General features: G+C 41.1%; 1 protein-coding gene across 2 annotated transcripts in view; it reads right to left on the bottom strand.

Annotated features, from left to right (window-relative positions):
• The window catches only part of PPP2R2A (protein phosphatase 2 regulatory subunit Balpha), an 82,827-nt gene that overhangs the window by 41,093 nt on the left and 22,221 nt on the right, over positions 1–19,513 (bottom strand). The window contains exon 2 of one of the 2 annotated variants that reach the window (XM_062213828.1): positions 5,971–6,109. The exons of the other annotated variant lie outside the window; for it this stretch is intronic. Coding sequence (XP_062069812.1) covers positions 5,971–5,986 — 16 coding nt within the window. The 5' untranslated portion in view covers positions 5,987–6,109. The remainder of the gene's footprint in view (positions 1–5,970; positions 6,110–19,513) is intronic. 2 annotated transcript variants of the gene reach the window in all.

The following is a 19,513-nucleotide window of genomic DNA, read 5'->3' as shown; positions in this document are numbered from 1 at the left end:
GTGCTGGTTGAATCCTGGCTGCTCCACTTCTGATCCAGCTCTCTGCTATGGCCTGGGAAAGAAGATGGTTCAAGTCCTTGGGCCCCTGCACCCACATGAGAGACCAGCAAGAAGCTCTTGGCTCCTGGCTTCAGATTGGTGCAGCTGTGGTCATTGTGATCAACTGGGGAGTGAGTCAGAGGAAGACCTCTCTCTCTGCCTCTCCTTCTCGCTCTGTGTAACTCTTTCAAATAAATAAATAAATAAATAAATAAATCTTAAAAAAAAAAAAAAAGGCAAAGGAAGCTCTGAGAAATTAAGTAACTTGCCTAAGAAAAATACCACACCGAGTATTGGAGCCAAAATTCAAATTTAGCAGTCATTAACCATTTGGATAAGGTGGCAATATCAAATTCTATAATGGACATACCTGGATGATGACTAAAAGAATACTGTATAAGGTATTCAGATTACTGCCTCTTTTTCATGCCTCAAATATTTGCCTTAAAATATTTAAAGGCAAACTGTATTTATCATCTTTATTTATTAATCACATTACAATTATTACCTGTCAGTACAGTCACAGCAGTGAGTAACATACATTCTAAATTCTACACTGTGGGGGCAGCGTTAACATAATGGTTAAAGTGCCTGTATCCAGCACTGGAGTGCCCAGCTTAATGCCCAACTCCTCCACTTCCAATTCAGCTTCCTGCTAAAGTATACCCTGGGAGACATAGAATGATGGCTCAAACGCTTGGGTCCCTGGCTTTGGCCTGGCCCACCCCTGCCTATTGTGGGCATTTGGACTGATCCAGCAGGCCAGCGGATGAAAGACCTTTCTGCTGCTCTTTCAAATAAAATGAAATTTTCATGAAAAACTAAAAACATCTCTAAAATGGTATGTATTTATAAAAAGGAAACTCATACACTATGCCACATAGAACTTTTAAAAACTACTGGTTCTAATCAAGCACTTGATATCCTTAAAACTTTTAGGGCAAAAATTAAAATCTATATTGCAATAAAAGCATTTTCAAAAGATTTTTTTTTTTTTTTTGGACAGGCAGAATGGATAGTGAGAGAGAGAGAGAGAGAGAGAAAGGTCTTCCTTTGCCGTTGGTTCACCCTCCAATGGCCGCTGCAGCCGGCGCATCGCGCTGATCCGAAGCCAGGAGCCAGGTGCTTCTCCTGGTCTCCCATGCGGGTGCAGGGCCCAAGCACTTGGGCCATCCTCCACTGCCTTCCCAGGCCATAGCAGAGAGCTGGCCTGGAAGAGGGGCAACCGGGATAGAATCCGGCACCCCAACTGGGACTAGAACCCGGTGTGCTGGCGCTGCAAGGTGGAGGATTAGCCTGTTAAGCCACAGCGCCGGCAAAAGATTTATTTTGATACCTTTTTTAGTAAAAAATTTATACAATGGTCACTACTAAACTAACCAAAAACTAAAAGAGTAAGAACTTCTGAAATCCCATCCCTGAAACATACCACAGGTAATAGCTGAACAGTCTTGTAGAAAATTCATGCAAATTTTATGTACCAGATATATTTATACATTTTTTAAATTTTTATTTATTTTTTAAAAATTTTTGACAGGCAGAGTGGACAGTGAGAGAGAGACAGAGAGAAAGGTCTTCCTTTTTGCCGTTGGTTCACCCTCCAATGGCCACCGCGGTAGGCGCGCTGCGGCCGGCGCACCGCGCTGATCCGATGGCAGGAGCCAGGTGCTTATCCTGGTCTCCCATGGGGTGCAGGGCCCAAGCACTTGGGCCATCCTCCACTGCACTCCCTGGCCACAGCAGAGAGCTGGCCTGGAAGAGGGGCAACTGGGACAGGATCGGTGCCCTGACCAGGACTAGAACCCGGTGTGCTGGCGCCGCAAGGCGGAGGATTAGCCTAGTGAGCTGCGGCGCAGGCCTGAAACCACTATAATTTTAATGTATGTCCTTCCAAAAGCTGTCCATCTGTTTGTATGGAGAAAAGAATGATGTTCATAATGTATCATTTAGTTTAAAAAGTTGCAGGCGGGGCTGGATAGTGCCAGCATCGCAGCCCATGGGCTAACCTGCTGCACCAAAATTCCAGCCCTGTGGCTTGATTTCTAATCACCAAAAATGACATAACACAAACAACCCTAAACTGGGGAATGAATAAATAAAATGTAATATATTGATCTAATGCACCACCACCCAGCAATAAGATGTACTTGTTAAGCACAGTTTGGCGCATTCACAACCCATGATAGTGCCTGAATTCAAGTCCCAGTTCCACTCCCAATTAGTTCCCTTCTAATGCACATCATAGGAGGCAGCATGTGATGCTCAAGTGGTTGGTTCCCAGCCACCCATGTGGGAGGCCCAGACTGAGTTACTAGTACCTGGGTTTGGCCTGGCCCAGCCCCAGCTGGTTGTAGGCATCTGGGAAGTAAGCCAGTAAGTAGGAGAGATTGGTCTCTCTCTGCCTTTCAAATAAATGAAGTAATTTTTAAAAGGGAACTACTGATACAAGGAGTAAAATGAATCAAAATGCATTATGTTAAGTAAAAACCAGATTCAAAAAGTTTCATGACTCCATTTACAAGACATTCTGGAACATGTACAAGGAAATATTCAGTCCAATCAAACCAAATACATTTTTAAAAAGCCATCATTTTCTATCTCTTGAACTAAAGGAAAAACACAAAGTATTCAAAAACTGAAATCTTTGCCTACATTATGGATAGCAGCAGGTATTACTGCAGTCCTCTAGAACTATTTCTTAATCTGTATCAAAAGCCAGAAAGCACTCATTCTCTTGTAAGAGTATTTCATTTTCAGAAGTTAACCTATCAAAATAACCAGAAAAAATTTTGTAGTACATAAAGTTGCTGATGTCTTTAAATTCTCATCAAATGCTGTTATCTTGCTATATCCTTTCTTTCTGTTTGCTCTAATTTTTCCTGAAATCCTCCCTTTCCTTTTCACCTCTCTCCTACAAGCCCTGGCTCTTCATCAACCATCAGGCAAGAGCAACAAAACTTTGGGGATATAATTGCAGCTCTTCTTGAAGTCAAACTTTAATAAGGATAGGTCTCTCTACAGGATTTACCTTTCACAGAGCATTTTCAACATCTCTTCAGACACTTAAATAATTAAACACATGTAGGGGAGGAATAAATGAGAATAATGGAGAGAATAAAATGTTTTTAGCAGGAAATTTTTAATAGGGCAAATTGAAGACCTGAAAGGACAATACATTCGATCTCCACTAAGGAGTTCACTGCGGTTCAGCATTAAAGTGATTTAATGAGATACTTTCAATAATTTATAAGCCAATCAATGATGAAATCAAAATGGAACTGAGACAATGAATCAGGATACTTTCTGCTCTACTCAGCTAGCAGTATCTCTATAGCAGTAACTACCACACTGGACAGTCTCGAGTCATCTAACATACCACTGCATTTTTAGGAGATGGGTTTTCCCACACATTAATGCATAAAAGTCAACAACTATGTAACCTGACTGGCAACACATGGACACATAAAGAAAAGTTCCCCATATTTTCAAACATCATGGAACCAAAGTTGCTAGCCAAAGAGTTCATTTAGATAAATCTTGTCCCTTTATTCTTATACATGCTCACTTTAGCATAACTTGAGATTGACGTAAGAGTTCTCAAGGATAGTACAGGGAGTGGTTATATACCCTCCACCTAGTTTCGCCTATTGCTTACATCTTGCATTACTATAGCACATTTGTCACAATTAAGGAATGAACACTGATACACTATTATTAACTAAACTCCCAGTTTCAGTTCTCACTATTTTTTCTTTTCCTCTGATGTCCCTTTTCAATTCCAGGATACCATCCAGGATGCTCCATTATATTCAGTTATCATATCTCCTTAGCTTTTTCCCATCTGTGACAGCTTCTCAGACTTGTCTTGTTTTTGATGGCCTCAAAAGTTTTGAGGAGTACTGTCAGGGACTCTAGTTTGTCCTTCAATTTGGGATTGTCAGAGCACAGGTGAAGGGCTAGCCATTTTTATCATAGTATAGTCAATATGACTTACAGAGTATATTCAAGAATATCTGATGAAGGTACTATCTGCCATGTTTCTTTATTATAAAGTTACTACCTTTTCCCTTTGGAAGGAAATCACTATGTGCTTTCATTGTGTAATTTTTGTGTATTTGAAATGTATCTCTTCAACCCTATTTATTCATAAAATAACTTATCAGTATGAACTCATTTTTTTTTGTACTTTGGGTTATAAATCTAGTACTAAGTAATTTATTGTGCTCCTCAAATTGATCCAGATGTGGTGTTTGAGAGTTCTTTCAAGTTAGTTCCTAGGTCCTTTCTAAATGTTCTCATCCTTTTATTTTTAGAACAGATTTCTCATTTGGTCAGCTGAGGTTCCAAAAGTCAAAAAACTGCATGTGCTAGATTACTCAGATGTTTCAGCATATGCCTGTAGTATTCACTGGTCTCTTATTTTCAGATATTGGGATGTTAGGGGTGAGAACACTAGGTATATAGATTTCCTTTTTCAATTCAAGGGTCCACTGTCCAAACATTCTTGCACATAACAGCACAAAAATCTCATTCTGTGATCTCATTTTGATCTGGTTTGTTTCAATACTTTAAGAGAGCGCCCCTTAACTAGTATGCTATTTTGTTTGCACACATGACCCATTTTCAGTCTTTTCACTTTTATTTCTTCTATATACCCTACACAACAAATGCTGAACTTTACAACTGGCCCCAAAAAACTAATTAGACAATGACTAACTCAAATTTCCTCTCAAAGGCTAACTTACCATAAAGATGCTCTTTTATCACTGTTGACCTCTAGAGGGAGCTCAAAGTTCTTGTAATTTTCCCAAGGGTCTGGATACTCCTCCCACAAAAGAGGTCTGTTCAACATTTAAAGTTTTATTTTGGCACCCTGAAGAGCTAGTTAAGTTCGTGCCATCACTTCTGGAATCTCTGTCTTCTCAGAAGTGAATAAGGCTTAATCTGCTCATCTGTCTCTGGGCAGCAGTCCCAATCGTTTATTCCTTCCACTGCCAAAGATTCCTATGACTTTCTTCACTCTTTCCCCACCTGGTATTAACTAGGACGTTTTCCTGTAGCCTCAGAGGCTGAGGGGAGGAGAGCAGCAGGCACTGGTTAGGGGCCCAACCTCATGCCTCCTCTCATTACTTTTAGCGCAGCAGCTGTGCATACACAGAACAGAGTGCTCGTGTGGCACATTGTAAAGGTAGGATGAAGTTGTTCAAGTCTGCCCAAGAACCTGAGCTGCTAAGGTCTCACTCAGGAACCCATTCTCAAGGACTGGGGTGGGGGAGTCTTAATTTTAGCAACTCTCAGGGCCACTTATGTAATAGAGAATTTGCATAGGAAACAGCATTAAGATTTGATGGTCAAATCACCACTTTACCACTATCTGTATACCCCTGAAGGAAGCTAGCCTTTTTGAAACTCAGTTTCCTCATCTTTCAATACCTAAGAGTCACTCGAGTCACTCTGACAATTAAAGAAGCAACAAATGCAAAGAAATGATTCTTGTATGAGGCACATGACAAGCAGAGGTTTGCTGGCATCTGGGCTTTCTTGCAGAAAACAGAAACAAGCCTTAATTATTTTTAGGCTATTCTAGTCACTCTAGCCTAGGCCAAAATGCTCTCTAAATGGTTTAACTCACTGGAGTCAGGCTACACAAATGTTCCAACATCCTTGTTTTGCTGCCTCTGTGCTGAAATATACTCACAGAGGCCTCAGGTAGAAAGAAGCTGGACGTCAAGGACAAGATTCTGTGTCTCTTAGTCAAGATATTGCCTCAATTTACTGTGATTTCAACAACCAGATTATGGAAAAATCTGCAGTGAGCACTAACAGCCTTTGTAGTAATCTTTCCTCAACCCCCTGACTCAGTGAACAGGAACATGTTATATGATAAGCTCAACAGTGACCACTGGCTATTGATGCTCACAGAAAACCTACATTGTAATGTTGCCATGAGAGTCAGGGTCCATAGGGTAATTTCCAGAGATGTGTTCTGGAACCAGTCTCCCTTCTTTATAACTTGTTCCTGGATAATCTGATATCATGTTTGGATAAAATGGAATGGAACCATACCCTCCTGCAACAAAGAACAGAAAGATAAACAGTTGCTAATACAGTTAGTCTACAGGTATGATTTTAACAGACAATAAGCCTTGGCATATAACTGTTACACATGTTAGAAAGAAGAGTCAAAAATTGATGATTTTAAACCTAAAGTTACTTATTACCTTTATTAAATGTTCACTTCACTACTTTTAAATGGCTCTTTATTAATTCCAAAAAGCTCCTCATTTAGTTACCTTATCAAATACACTATAAACAGTTTCCCATAGAGATAATACAAACAAGTAGTGCTGCACCACGCTCCTACATCTGTGCATGCCTCATTAAGATATTTACTGAAACTAGAGCTGTAGCCCAGTAGGTTAAGGCCCCAATCTGCAGTGCCAGCATCCCATATGGGTGGCAGTTGAGCTCCAGCTGCTCCACTTCTGATACAGCTCTGCTAATGTACCTAGGAAAGCAGAGGAAGATGGCCCAAGTGCTTGGGTCTCTGCACCTACGGGGGAGACCAGGAAGAAACTCCTGGCTCCTGGTTTCAGCCTGGCTCAGTCTGGCTGTTGTGGCCATTTGGGGAGTGAACCAGCAAACGGAAGATCTGTCTGTCTGTTTCGCCTTCTCTTGACTCATTCAGATAAAATAATAAAAATCTTTAAAAAAAAAAATTGCACAACCAGAATGGGTAACTGGCTTATATTAAGATCTGCCTGGGGCCAGTGCTGTGGCGTAGCAGGTAAAGCCACCACCTGCAGTGCCGGCATGCCATATGGGTGCCAGTTCGAGACCCGGCTGTTCCACTTTCAATCCAGCTCTCTGCTATGGCCTGGGAGAAGAGTAGAAGATGGCCCAAGTCCTTGGGCCCCTGCACCCGCATGGGTGACCCGGAAGAAGCTCCTGGCTCCTGGCTTTGGATCAGCACAGCTCCGGCAGTTGCAGCCAACTGGGGAGTGAACCAGTGGCTGGACGACCTCTCTCTCTCTCTTTCAAGTAAAATAAATAAATCTTTAAAGCCTAAAATATTTTAGAGTTATGATTATTATGACCATGCTGTGAAAGCACATCATTGTTCACTTTTGATAAAGGCACACTGAATTCAAACTTTTATTCTGACAAGGCTTTTCCAGTCTACAAGCTGGATAAAAAGGGGCAGAATATTTAGGGGAAGAAAGCCAATGACATCTTTAAGGTGTCTAACAAAACATTTTACAGACTTTACTCCAATGGCAAAAGGGAGTCCACTGGAGAGTTTTAACTAAGAATAATCAATTAGATATGTGCCTTAAATTACTCAAATCAAAGTGAAGAAGACTGGGAAATGGGAAGGTAAGCAGAGGGGAAACTGAAAACAAATCAAAAGCTACTCCAGAAATCTGGGTAAGCAACGACAGTGATCTGAACCAGTACAGTAACATTTTAATACGAGTGAACATTTAAAAAGCACTTCCAGTATGTTGGGTATTTAATCCTCACAGAAAACCTAAAGTTGGATAACTGTAACAAACTAAATCAAACACAGAGGCAAGAGAAGTAAATAAATTTTATGAAGTATGGAAAAAAAAGGCTTAATAGCTGATAAAGTGTGCAGAGCTAAAGAAGAAAGTCAGGAATAATGCTCAGGTAAGTTGTGTCAGCTGAAATGTTCTTTCTAACATTAATAAACAAATACTAGAGATAGCATCATGTAAAGCTACTGCCTGTGAAGCTAGCAACCTATATGGGTGCCAGTTCGAGTCCCGGCTGCTCCACTTCCAATCCAACTCTCTGCTAATAACTTGGCAAAGGCAGCAGAAGATGGCCCAACTGCCAGTGTGGGAGACCTGGAAGAAGCGCCCGGTTTCAGCCTGGCCCACCTCTGGCCATTGTGGCCATCTAGGGAGTGAACCATCAGATGGAAGACCTCTGTCTCTCCCTTTCTGTGTAATCATTTCAAGTAAATGAAGAAATTTTTAATAAATATTTTACCTTACATTAACTATTATTTAACAGTACCTAAACAGCAGGGCCAACTTTAAAGAAAAATATCTACTAGCTAAATAACCCCAGAAGATGTCAAGAATGATTTCACCAAAACTTTAACCAAAATGAATACTTCATATACTATTACAGAAAAAGAAATTTAGTTCAGAAAATTTTTTGTTGTAAGCAGGCATATAGGATAAAATATCAGGTTGGTGAGCTGGAAGACCATGCCTTCACCACACCCCTGTGTGACCTCTTGCCCCTACCTGACCACACCCGTGTGCCCACCCAATCAGATTAATTAACCACGCCCCTTTGGAAGTGGATTAAATGCCTGGGACATGGTGGGCACAGCGCACCCCCCCCCTTTTTTGGCCCTTTTGGCCTTTTGCCTCTTTTGCCATTGCAGGCCTCGTTGCCCCTGCACCTCCAGGGCGTGTGGCCTTCAGGGCACCTGCTCCAGGATTTCTGGCCTGCATGCTCTTCCATGTGGCTGGCTCCTGATGCTCAGTATGAATTCAAATGTCTTGTCTCTTAGATAGGGCCTTCATTCTCCTATACGTTTCTCTGACTGAATAAAAAGCTTAAAACTTATCATGCTGCCTCATTCATTTGTGCCAATATTCAGAATTCTTCTCTGAATATTAGGCAAGAACCCACAAAGCTTATTAATATTGGGAATTTATTAATAATGACATGGTAATATAATTGGCACCCCTTATTCTGATACCATATGGCACCCGAGATGGGACTTTTAGGGGGTCAGCCTCTGGTCTTTTTTTTTTTTAAATCATTTTCACCATTCTAAATAAATTTTTTAAAATCATTTTCACCTTTTTTTTTTTTTTAAATCACTTTCCTCTCAGTTCTACTAGGTTAGTTCACATTAACAATTTCATAATTTGGTCTGCAACTGTATTTAAATTACAATTCATTGTCTCCATTATATATGTATATATAATATATATTAATATATAATATATATTAATATATATTGATATATATATAATTTGAAAGACAGATCCTATGTACTGGTTCACACCCCCAAACGCCCACAAAGAGAAGGGATGGGCCAGGGAAACACAATCCAAATGAGTGGCACAACAAGAGTCAGGAGCCCTCAACTGAACCAAGCACTCAGATGTGGATGCAGGTGTTGTAACCTCTAGGCTGAATGCCTGCTCCTTGCAGCACCCTTTTTAAACAATTGTAATCATGTTTTCCGATTTTTTTTTCTTTTCAAGTGTTTTGAAAGTATTTTTTAACATGATTCTATTTTCTGAGATGCAATTTCTCTTTCATGAATCTCACTTTGAAAAAAAGAATTAAACACTGAATGTTTTCTTTATTTTAGACTATTCGTCTAATTCTTAAAAGTTATCTTACTTTTTGTAAATGTTATGAATTTATTATTTTGCTCATTCATGCCTTAAAAAATATTTTTCTAAGCAGCTACTACGTAACAGGTGCTGGGAAAAAAACTAACTAGGACAAAAATCCCTACCCTCATGGATCTTACATTTTTGTGGTGGAGAAACACTATAAACAAATGAATAATAAATATAAAAAGTACCAGATAGTGCTAAGTACCCTATAAATACAAAGACCAATAAGAGAAGATAAATTAAGGAGGTGAGGAAAATTTTTCAGGTAGCATGGTCACAGAAGGTCTTGATGTGTCTTAGCTTAGCAGAAACCAAAATGAAAAAAGGCAAATAAGCCATCAGCACTAGTCAAAATATTCTAAAGGCATTCTAAAGTATTCTAAAACCTCTAAAATGAGGTTGGCAACCAGTAAAAACAGGAAAGTTATTAATCTAATGGGGAATAAGCAAGAAAATGGGTGGTAGATGAACCCAGAGCACTTAGCCAAGACCAGACCAATACAGACTTGAAAGCCATGAGAAAAAGAACTGTGGGTTTGTTCTAAAGTGTGATAAAAAATTCACTGGGAAGTTTCTTATATTTTTAAAGTGATTATCTGTTATGTGAATACAGTTCAAAACTGGAGGAAGAAAAAATGTAGCTTAAGTAAGAAAAAAGGATGGTCAGAGCTCAAATGGTGGCCTCAGAAAAATGGATGCCTTCAAAGCATCGGGAAGATAGCACTGCCAAACCTTGATACAGGTTATCAAAGGATGATTCCAATGTTTTAGAGCCAAGCCAGTAGAGAGAAAAAAAAATGCAGTATCATTTACTGAAACACACTATGAAAAACCAAGATTAGGGTAAAAAGGGAACCAGATTTTCCATTTGTACAACTTTGATGTAGTAGGGCTGGACACTCAAGTAGAAATGTTATGTAGGAAGCTACATAGATTTGACAGCAGTGTAGAGAAAATGACATGTACAATCAGGATCTCATCAGCTCCTAGAAGGCATTTTAAGTTATTGAGATTTAAAGATGATTTCCTACTAAATGAGTAGAGATAAAGAAAACCAGACATGTGTTCCCAGGATTGAGCCTTGAGGCTGTCTACACTGTTGAAGCAGAAAAACCAGATAGTAAAGGAGAATGCATGGGAACTCCTTGTGCATTATGAGGGGTTCTTCCAGATGCCAGGAAAAGAGAGTGTTTTGAAAAGGAAGCACCTATGGAAGTACTTAAGGATCAAGTAACATGGTCAACGTAGTTTTGGTGACACAGAAATATTTTAGATAATTCTAATAAAAGGGGTCATAAAACTGTTGTTTCTTTTTTTTGACAGGCAGAGTGGATAGATAGAAGACAGACAGACAGAAAGGTCTTCCTTTTCCGTTGGCTCACCCCCCAATGGCCACACCGCGCTGATCCGAAGCCAGGAGCCAGGTGCTTCTCCTGGTCTCCCATGCGGGTGCAGGGCCCAAGGACTTGGGCCATCCTCCACTGCCCTCCTGGGCCACAGCAGAGAGCTGGCCTGGAAGAGGAGCAACCGGGACAGAATCCGGCGCCCTGACCGGGACTAGAACCCGGGGTGCTGGCATCGCAGGCAGAGGATTAGCCTATTGAGCTGCAGCGCCAGCTAAAACTGTTGTTTCTTATGACTATTTTATGGTTACCGGAAGGAAAGAGGAAAGTCTTGCGGTTCTATTGCCTATGGTGAAATAACTGCTCTCGAAGTCTGAAATTTGGCTTCTGAAGGGCATCTTATTAGTATCTGCCATAGATGAAGATTTTTTAGGTTATAACAGCTTTTTCCTCAGAGTTCCCTGGATGCCACTCTATCATCCTTCACAGTACAGCAATGTCCAATAAAAGTTCCTACAATAATGGGAATGTTCTATTCTGCACTAATATTGTAGCCATGACCTCACAGATAGTTACTGAGCATTTGAAATGTGAAGAGCACAAAAGAAGAAATGAATTTATTTAAACTATAATTTTAATTAGACATAACAGCCTCACATGCCTATTGGCCTCTATTTTGGATCTCTCAGTTCTAGCATTTAATTACACAAGACATACAATAGCAACTGATAATACATTCCTTTGTAGATAACCTGCTTCTTGCCTTGATACCTGTTCTATTTATTTATCTTGAGTTTTTAAACCCACTACGTTTTTCCTAGATATAAATCTGTTTTGATGGCATTTACTTTAAAAAAAATATACTAATTCTTCTACCAATAATTAAAGATTTATTTACTTATTTGAGAGGCAGAGCTACAGACAGATAGAGGGAGACACAGAAGAGAGAGGTCCTCCATCCATTGGTTCACTTCCCTAATAGTTGCAAAAGCTGAAGCTGGGCCAATCTGAAGCCAGGACCCAGGAGCCTCCTCCAGGTCTCTCAAGTGGGTGCAGGGGTCCAAGCACTTGCACCATCTTCCACTGCTTTCCCAGGCCACCAGCAGGGAGCTGGATCAGAAGAGAAGCTGGGACACAAACCAGTGCCCTTATGGGATGCCTGCACTGCAGGGGGAGGCTTAACCTACTAAGCCACAGCACTGGCCCCGGTAGAATTAATATTAATAGGACCTACCACATGGGGTTGTAGAGAACATAAATGACTTCTGATTTGACAAATACTCAGCACATAATGAATATTCAGCAAATGTTAGCTATACTCTGAATCTCCCAATCTGCTCTTTGACTTAGGAAAACTTATTGTTTGTCTAACTTTATCTGCTTGTTCTATCTTTTGCTTTGTTTTTTTATTATACATTTGATCAGTTCTGTTTCTTATGAGTTTTGTTTTAGAACTTTCACCTCATTTTCCCTCTCTTGTGGAATACTTCTAAAGCTCTACAGCTATTTGCTTCCAAAGAATTAATATTCTTAAAAATCACAAATTTGGGGCTGGCATTGTGGCATAATGGGTAAGCTGTTGCCTGAGACACTTGCATCCCATATGGGCACCAGTTCATGTCCCAGCTGCTCCACTTCTGATCCAGCTCTCTGCTAATGTCCTGGGAAAGTAGCAGAAGATGGCCTGAGTATTTGGACTCCTGCCACCCAGGGGGGAGACCCAGATGAAGCTCCTGGTTCCTTGCTTCAACCTGGCCCCATCTGGGGAGTGAACTAGAGGATAGAAGATTTGTCTCTCCCTCTCCCTCTCTGTAACTCTGATTTTCAAATAAATAAACAAACCCTTAAAAAGGAAAGAAAGAAAGCACTTCCTCACCCCAGTCACCTTCTTTTACACTACTGAATCTCAATGTGTCTATCATTTTGTGTATGTGCCTTTAAAGAGAAAGGTCTGTTTATGTAATATTGGGAACTTAGTTGGGTTCAAGTTTAGAGACAAGTTTAAGTCTTTCAAAACGAGGAGGGGAAAGGTTTACACTGTTACTTCCTGCATAGTTCTCTTGCTGCCTAACATATTACCCCAAAGGTACTGGCTAACAACAAACATTATCTCACAGTTTCTATGGGTCAGGAATCTGGGTGTGACTTAGCTTCCACCTCCAGCTCAGTAACTCTCACAAGGCTTTGGTTAACATGTCAGCCAGGGCTGCCGTACTGGAGGAGGATCCATTCCGAGCTCAATGCACGTTGACTGTTGGCAAGCATCAGGTCTTCACTGGCTGCTGACAGAGATACTAATTCCTCATTACATGAACTCAACAGAGAAACTCATAAAAATGGTAGCTGGCTTCCCTCAAAACAAGTGAAAAGAGTGTAGCCCAACATAGAAGCCAAATCCTTTTCATAATCCAATCTCCTCAGTGACATTCAATCACTTTTCCTATACTTGTAGAAGCAAGTCACCAGGTCCAACCACACTCAACAGGAGTAGATACACAAGGACTTGAATACCAGAAGCCAGAGATAATTGGGGACATCTTAGAGGCTTCCTACCAAACTAGCAACGTTACAGTAATTACCAGGTGAGGTAGTAGTGTTGCAGGTCAAAGGCAGCTTCAGAGCAGAGTTTCAATTCTGTGCTTCATAGTTAAGTCTCTCCTGGCAAAATGCAAGCCTCTCTGTTGGTCATATTCCATTTGGAAAGAGTCATTCTGAGTCATATTTTTAAAAAGTGTGTGTCTATGTGTCTGAGTTCAAGAGGCAGAGAGAGATCACTCCTATCTGCCACAACAGCCAGGGCTGGTTCAAGCCAAAGCTGCCTCCCAGGGACTGCAGCAGCAGGAAGCTGGGAGTCAGGAGCCAAGAGCCAGGAATCAGACTCAGGTACTCCAATAAGGGACAGGAGCATTTTAAGCACTAATTTGCACTTCTAATCCATTCACTTTTAATCCCTGTTTCAAAGTACAAAATATCACATCAACCAACTGCCCTACGGTCCACCACCCTTCAATTCTAACTCTGGCTACTCAAAGTAAGTCCCTTTACTTACTCCCAGCAAGGCTTCTCAAACACATATAGAAAACATCAAGGGGGTTCGAGTTCCTGCTGTTCTGCTTCCAATACAGCTTTCTGCTGTGGCCTGGGAGAGCAGTGGAGGATGGTCCAGGTCCTTGGGCCCCTGCATGGCGGACCTGGAGGATGCTCCTGGCTTTGGATTGGCTCAGCTCTGGCTCTTGCGGCCATCTGGGGAGTGAACCAGTAGATGGAGGTTCTCTCTCTCTCTCTCTGCCTCTGCTGTAACTCTGCCTTTCAGATAAATAAATAAATCTTTAAAAAAAAAAAATTAAGGCAGTCAGTAAGGACTTCCTTCACATTTCTCATCTGTACTGTTTCCTGATAAACTTCTTTTTAGCTTAGTAATGGCACCCTTCCAGAGTTTGCAAGGACACTGAACTCTCCCCATTATGTTTGTTGGTCAATTCAAAGCATGTCTACAGGCTTGGATTTACCATTCTCCAGCGGAAATCAACAAAGCTATTTGTTTAAGTAAGGCACTTTGCTATTCTTTAAAAGACTATGTTTTGATAAATGTGACAGGAAATGCTTGTTGGTTTTCCTAGCTTTATAATTCAATTCTATTGTTGCAGAAAACAAAGGTCTTTTAATCTACACCATCAATTCCCAGGGTGGTTTCTACTATGGCAATTTAAAAAATTATCCAGTGATTTCTTAAAAAAAAAGAAAGAAAGAAAGAAAGCAAAGGCAATATGACTAATTTCAAATTCAGTAAGCACAGCCCAAAACCTCAGCAATATACCTACGGTATTGAAGAAACTGAAACACAGCAACATTGAATTATCACACCACTGCACAAGAAGTCTCTACAATTGCACTCAGCAGCAGGCACCTGGGCAACGTGGAATGTGCATGATACATAATTGACCACAAATCTTATATTAGAAAATCAATAGCATTCTAACTCACAAACCCAGATACTCACTTTTAACAATTAAAAATAAAAACCCTTTCCTACCCCATATTTTTTCTCTTTTATTTCCTTAGCCCCCTAATTTATTAGCCTATCTCCTAAGAATACTAACAAAAGGAATTTGAGAGGAAGAATCAGCGAAAAATTAATGGGGTAACAATTAATCCTCTGATCCGATACTCTGGTATGAACTGTGTGGTTCTTTGTCTTCTATTGACGAAAACTCGGAACACAGAATTAAGCAGTATTAACACAAACACATTAAGCATTACATACAGCTACCACATCCAGCTGCACAAGCCCTTCATTCACACAAGCAGCTATCCTGTACAGACACATATCAAGTCTAAAGAGACAAACCCAGTTTCAACTGATTTCCACATGACTTGTTCTCTGTCAAAGAAAGGATATTTTCAAACATTTTTACCACCTCAATAAGAGACTATCATTTGTTAGGTTGCCAAATTTGAACGCAAAATCAACAAACAAAAATCAGTTGTATTTCTATACACTAACAACGGGCAACCTGAAAATAAAATTAAGAGAACAATTCCATTTTAAAAGGGTCAATATGTATTTGGGGATAAAGTTACCCACGGAGGCAAAAGACTTCTATACTGAAAACTACATAATGAAATTGAAGACACAAATGGAAAGACATTCCATGTTCATGGAGAAGACTTAATCACTAACAAAATCCAGAGGGCATTTTTAGAAGAAACAGAAAAACCCTTCCGAATGGAGTCTACCATGGAGTAAATAGCAAACCTGGAAATAAACACTTACATGAATGGCCAAAAAAATTTTTTTATTTTTATTTTATTCAAAAGGCACAGAGACAAAGACAACAAAGAGAGACTGTCTATCCATTGGTTCACTCCCCAAACACCCACAACAGCCAGGGATGGAACAGGCTGAAGCCAGGAGACTGGAAACCCATCGGGGTCTCTCTCATGGGTGGCAGGGACTCAAATACCTGAGCCTGCATCTGCTGCCTCCCAGGATGCTCATTAGCAGAAGGCAGGATCAGAATTTTTTTTCTAATTTATTTATTTGAAAGAGTTGTGGAGGGTTGGCGCCGTGGCTCAACAGGCTAATCCTCCGCCTTGCGGTGCCGGCACACCGGCTTCTAGTCCCAGTCGGGGTGCCGGATTCTGTCCTGGTTGCCCCTCTTCCAGGCCAGCTCTCTGCTGTGGCCCGGGAGTGCAGTGGAGGATGGTCCAAGTGCTTGGGCCCTGCACTCTCATGGGAGACCAGGAGAAGCACCTGGCTCCTGGCTTCTGATCAGTGAGATGCGCCGGCCGCGGCGGCCATTGGAGGGTGAACCAACGGCAAAAGGAAGACCTTTCTCTCTGTCTCTCTCTCTCACTGTCCACTCTGCCTGTCAAAAATTAAATAAATAGATAAAAAAGAAAGAGTTGTGGAGAGGGAGAGAGAGAGGGGGGCAGGCCTTCCAACCATTGGTTCACTCCCCAAGTGACTGCAATTGCTAGAGCTGGGCCAGGTCAAAGCCAGGAGCCAGGAACTTCTTCCAGGTCTCCTAAGTGGAAGGCAGGGCACAAACACTTGGGCCATCCTCCACTGCTTTTCCCAGACCATTAACAGGGAGTTGGCTTGGAAGTGAAGCAACCAGGACTCAAACCGGCACTGATACCGGATGCTGGTGTTGTGGGTGGTGGCTTTACTGCTACACCACAATACTAGCCCCAGGACAGCTATTATTTTTTAAAATATCAGATAAGAATTAGTGAAGATGTGGAGAAATTGCAAACCTTATGCTTTGTTGATGAAATGTAAACTAGTTCAGCAACTACAGACAACAGTATGACTGTTCTTAAAAAAATTAAAGATATAATTAATACATGATCTACTGGCTACACTTCTGGGTACATGCAAGAAAGAATTCAAAGCACGGGACTTGAACAGATACTTCAATATAAATGTTACCAGCGCTAGTCAAACAGACAAAAAGTGGAAGCAATCCAAATGTGCATCAATAGGATCAATGAATAAATAAAAAATGGTCTACATACAATAAAATAGTCTCTTTTTTTGAAGATATATTTATTTATTTGAAAGTCAGAGTTACACACAGAGAGAAGGAGAGGCAGAGAGAGAGAGAGAGAGAGAGAGAGAGAGAGAGAGAGAGAGAGACTTTTATCCGCTGGTTCATTCTCCAACTGGCCACAACGGCCAGAGCTACGCCGGGTCTCCCACATGGGTGCATTCTAAGTTCTCAACTAATTGTGTTTCCTATTTGTAAAAGGAAGTATGGGGGCTGACGCTGTGCAGGTAAAGCCGCCACCTGCAGTGCCAACGTCCCATATACGCACCAGTTTGAGTCCCAGCTCTTCCATTTCTGATCCAGCTCCCTGCTAGTGTGCCTGGGAAAGTAGTGTGCCCAAGTCCTTAGGCCTCTGCACCCACGTCAGAGACCCAGAAGAAGCATCTGGCTCTTGGCTTTGGATAGGCACTAACTGTTGCAGCCATTTGGGGAGTGAACTAGCAGATGGAAGACCCCTCTCTCTGTGTAAATATTTATCTCTTAAGTAAATATTTATTTACTTGAGAGGCAGAGTTACACCCAGAGAGAAGGAAGGATAGAGAGAGAGGTCTTCCATACCACTGTTCACTCCCCAAATGTCTGCAACAGCTGGAGCTTTGTAGATCCAAACCCAAGAACTTCTAGGTGTCCCACGTGGGTGCAGGGAACAAAGCACTTGGGCCACTTCTGCTTCTTTCTCAGGCCACAGGACAGAGCTGGATTGGAAGAGGAGCAGCTGGGACATGAACCAGGGCCCATATGGGATGGCAGCACCATAGGTGGAGGCTTAGCTATACTACAGCATCAGCCCCAATAAATAAATCTTTAAAAAAAAATTTGAAGGTTACTTCTGATGAAGGAGTTCAGGTTTCACTTCTTAAATTCATACTTTTCCAACACTGGACTACAGTCTACTTTAAAAGGCATGTTAATAACAAAAGCTAATCTTTACAAACATAGTAAGATCCTGGCCTGAGTTAAATTTGAAATGTAAGCACAAATTTAACTCAACAATTACAGACAGCTAATTTGTGGTAGTTATGATGCGAACTGCACTTTTAACTGTACAAAGCTTCTAAGAAGTGTTTCACTAATAAAATTAAATTTGCTTCTGATTCTCTTCAGAATCCTGTAGAATTTTTTAAGGGTTCTAAATATATCATCAGCTTACTCTAGGTTCTGGTGAAGACTGGAACCATAATACAAACAGATGAGTGGAGGAAAGAGGGTAAAGAGAAAATATAAAGTAAAAGAAGGCAGTATTTACAATGTTACCTTCAGTTACAAGAGAAGTTAAGAACAGGGCATATGAGAGCCTCAGCACTTAAGGGTCTGTATTTCTAAGTTTTCCTGAGCACCTGTACAGGCTCCTTACCTGCAAGGTGGAAGATGCTTTTAAACCCAGTATGTATTCAATGTGCACCCCATCCCTGCCCAAATACATTACCCTTGAGAGGAAAGGCTGAGTATAACAATATACAAAATAACCACACACTGAAGGAACCTGAGAAAAGAGAAACCAGACAAGATCACACTTGAAATTTTATTGCCAGACATTAATTTTAAATTCTTCAAATTTACAGTCAAAGTGCCAGACCCTAGCCTAACTCCACTTCTGATGAAACTATGAAACCAAGCTTCTCCTGCTGGCTTTTCCAAACTCCTAAACCAAGTTTAACAAGTTAGTCACATACCTATAATGTTCCCAGAAACTAGTTAATCTTGATCTGTGGACTGCAAAAGGTTTTTAGTTATCTGTTAATTGCCTATCTGCAATTTTGTTAATCGATCGCTAAATAACTGCACCAACCAAATTCTGAGTCCTTATTAGCATTTTTCCAAACTACATGTACATATTATCTTTTCCAAATCTTTTTGAATAACAAGTAATATTATCTACCTTTACAGATGACAAAAACAAGCACACGTTTCTGTACTCTCTGCCTTCCTCTGTTGTCCTCTCCAAAAATGACTACAATAAAAAACCCTTCCCGCTGGCGCCATGGCTCAACAGGCTAATCCTCCGCCTTGCGGCGCCGGCACACCGGGTTCTAGTCCCGGATGGGGCGCCGGATTCTGTCCCAGTTGCCCCTCTTCCAGGCCAGCTCTCTGCTGTGGCCCAGGAGTGCAGTGGAGGATGGCCCACGTCCTTGGGCCCTGCACCCCATGGGAGACCAGGATAAGTACTCCTGCCTTCGGATCAGCGCGGTGCGCCAGCCGCAGTGGCCATTGGAGGGTGAACCAACAGCAAAAGGAAGACCTTTCTCTCTGTCTCTCTCTATCCACTCTGCCTGTCAAAAAAAAAAAAAAAAATTCCCATGTACTATACACTCAAATTATTTCTTCTCTGGATAATCTTCTACTGCTTTCCCAGGCCATAGCAGAGAGGTGGATCAGAAGTGGAGCAGCCGGGACTCGAACTGACACTCATATGGGATGACAGCAGTACAGATAGTGGCTTTTTCTGCTATACCACAGTGCCGGCTCCCTTCTATAACTTTACCCAGCTAGAATGTGTAATTCATTCTGCCTTTCAAATAAATAAATCTTTTTTTACAACCACAAAAAATTTAGCAGACACTTCATGGTTATAAATGCAAAGTTATTTTTCCTTTAAAGAATAAAAATTCTTACAATAAATTAATGGACAGAAAGAATTGAATAAAGATTTATTCTCATCAACCCATTAGTATACAAATCT

This window comes from Lepus europaeus, chromosome 16 (genome assembly GCF_033115175.1).
Source record: "Lepus europaeus isolate LE1 chromosome 16, mLepTim1.pri, whole genome shotgun sequence".
Classification (NCBI taxonomy): domain Eukaryota; kingdom Metazoa; phylum Chordata; class Mammalia; order Lagomorpha; family Leporidae; genus Lepus; species Lepus europaeus.
This window is presented reverse-complemented; position numbering and strand designations above follow the sequence as displayed.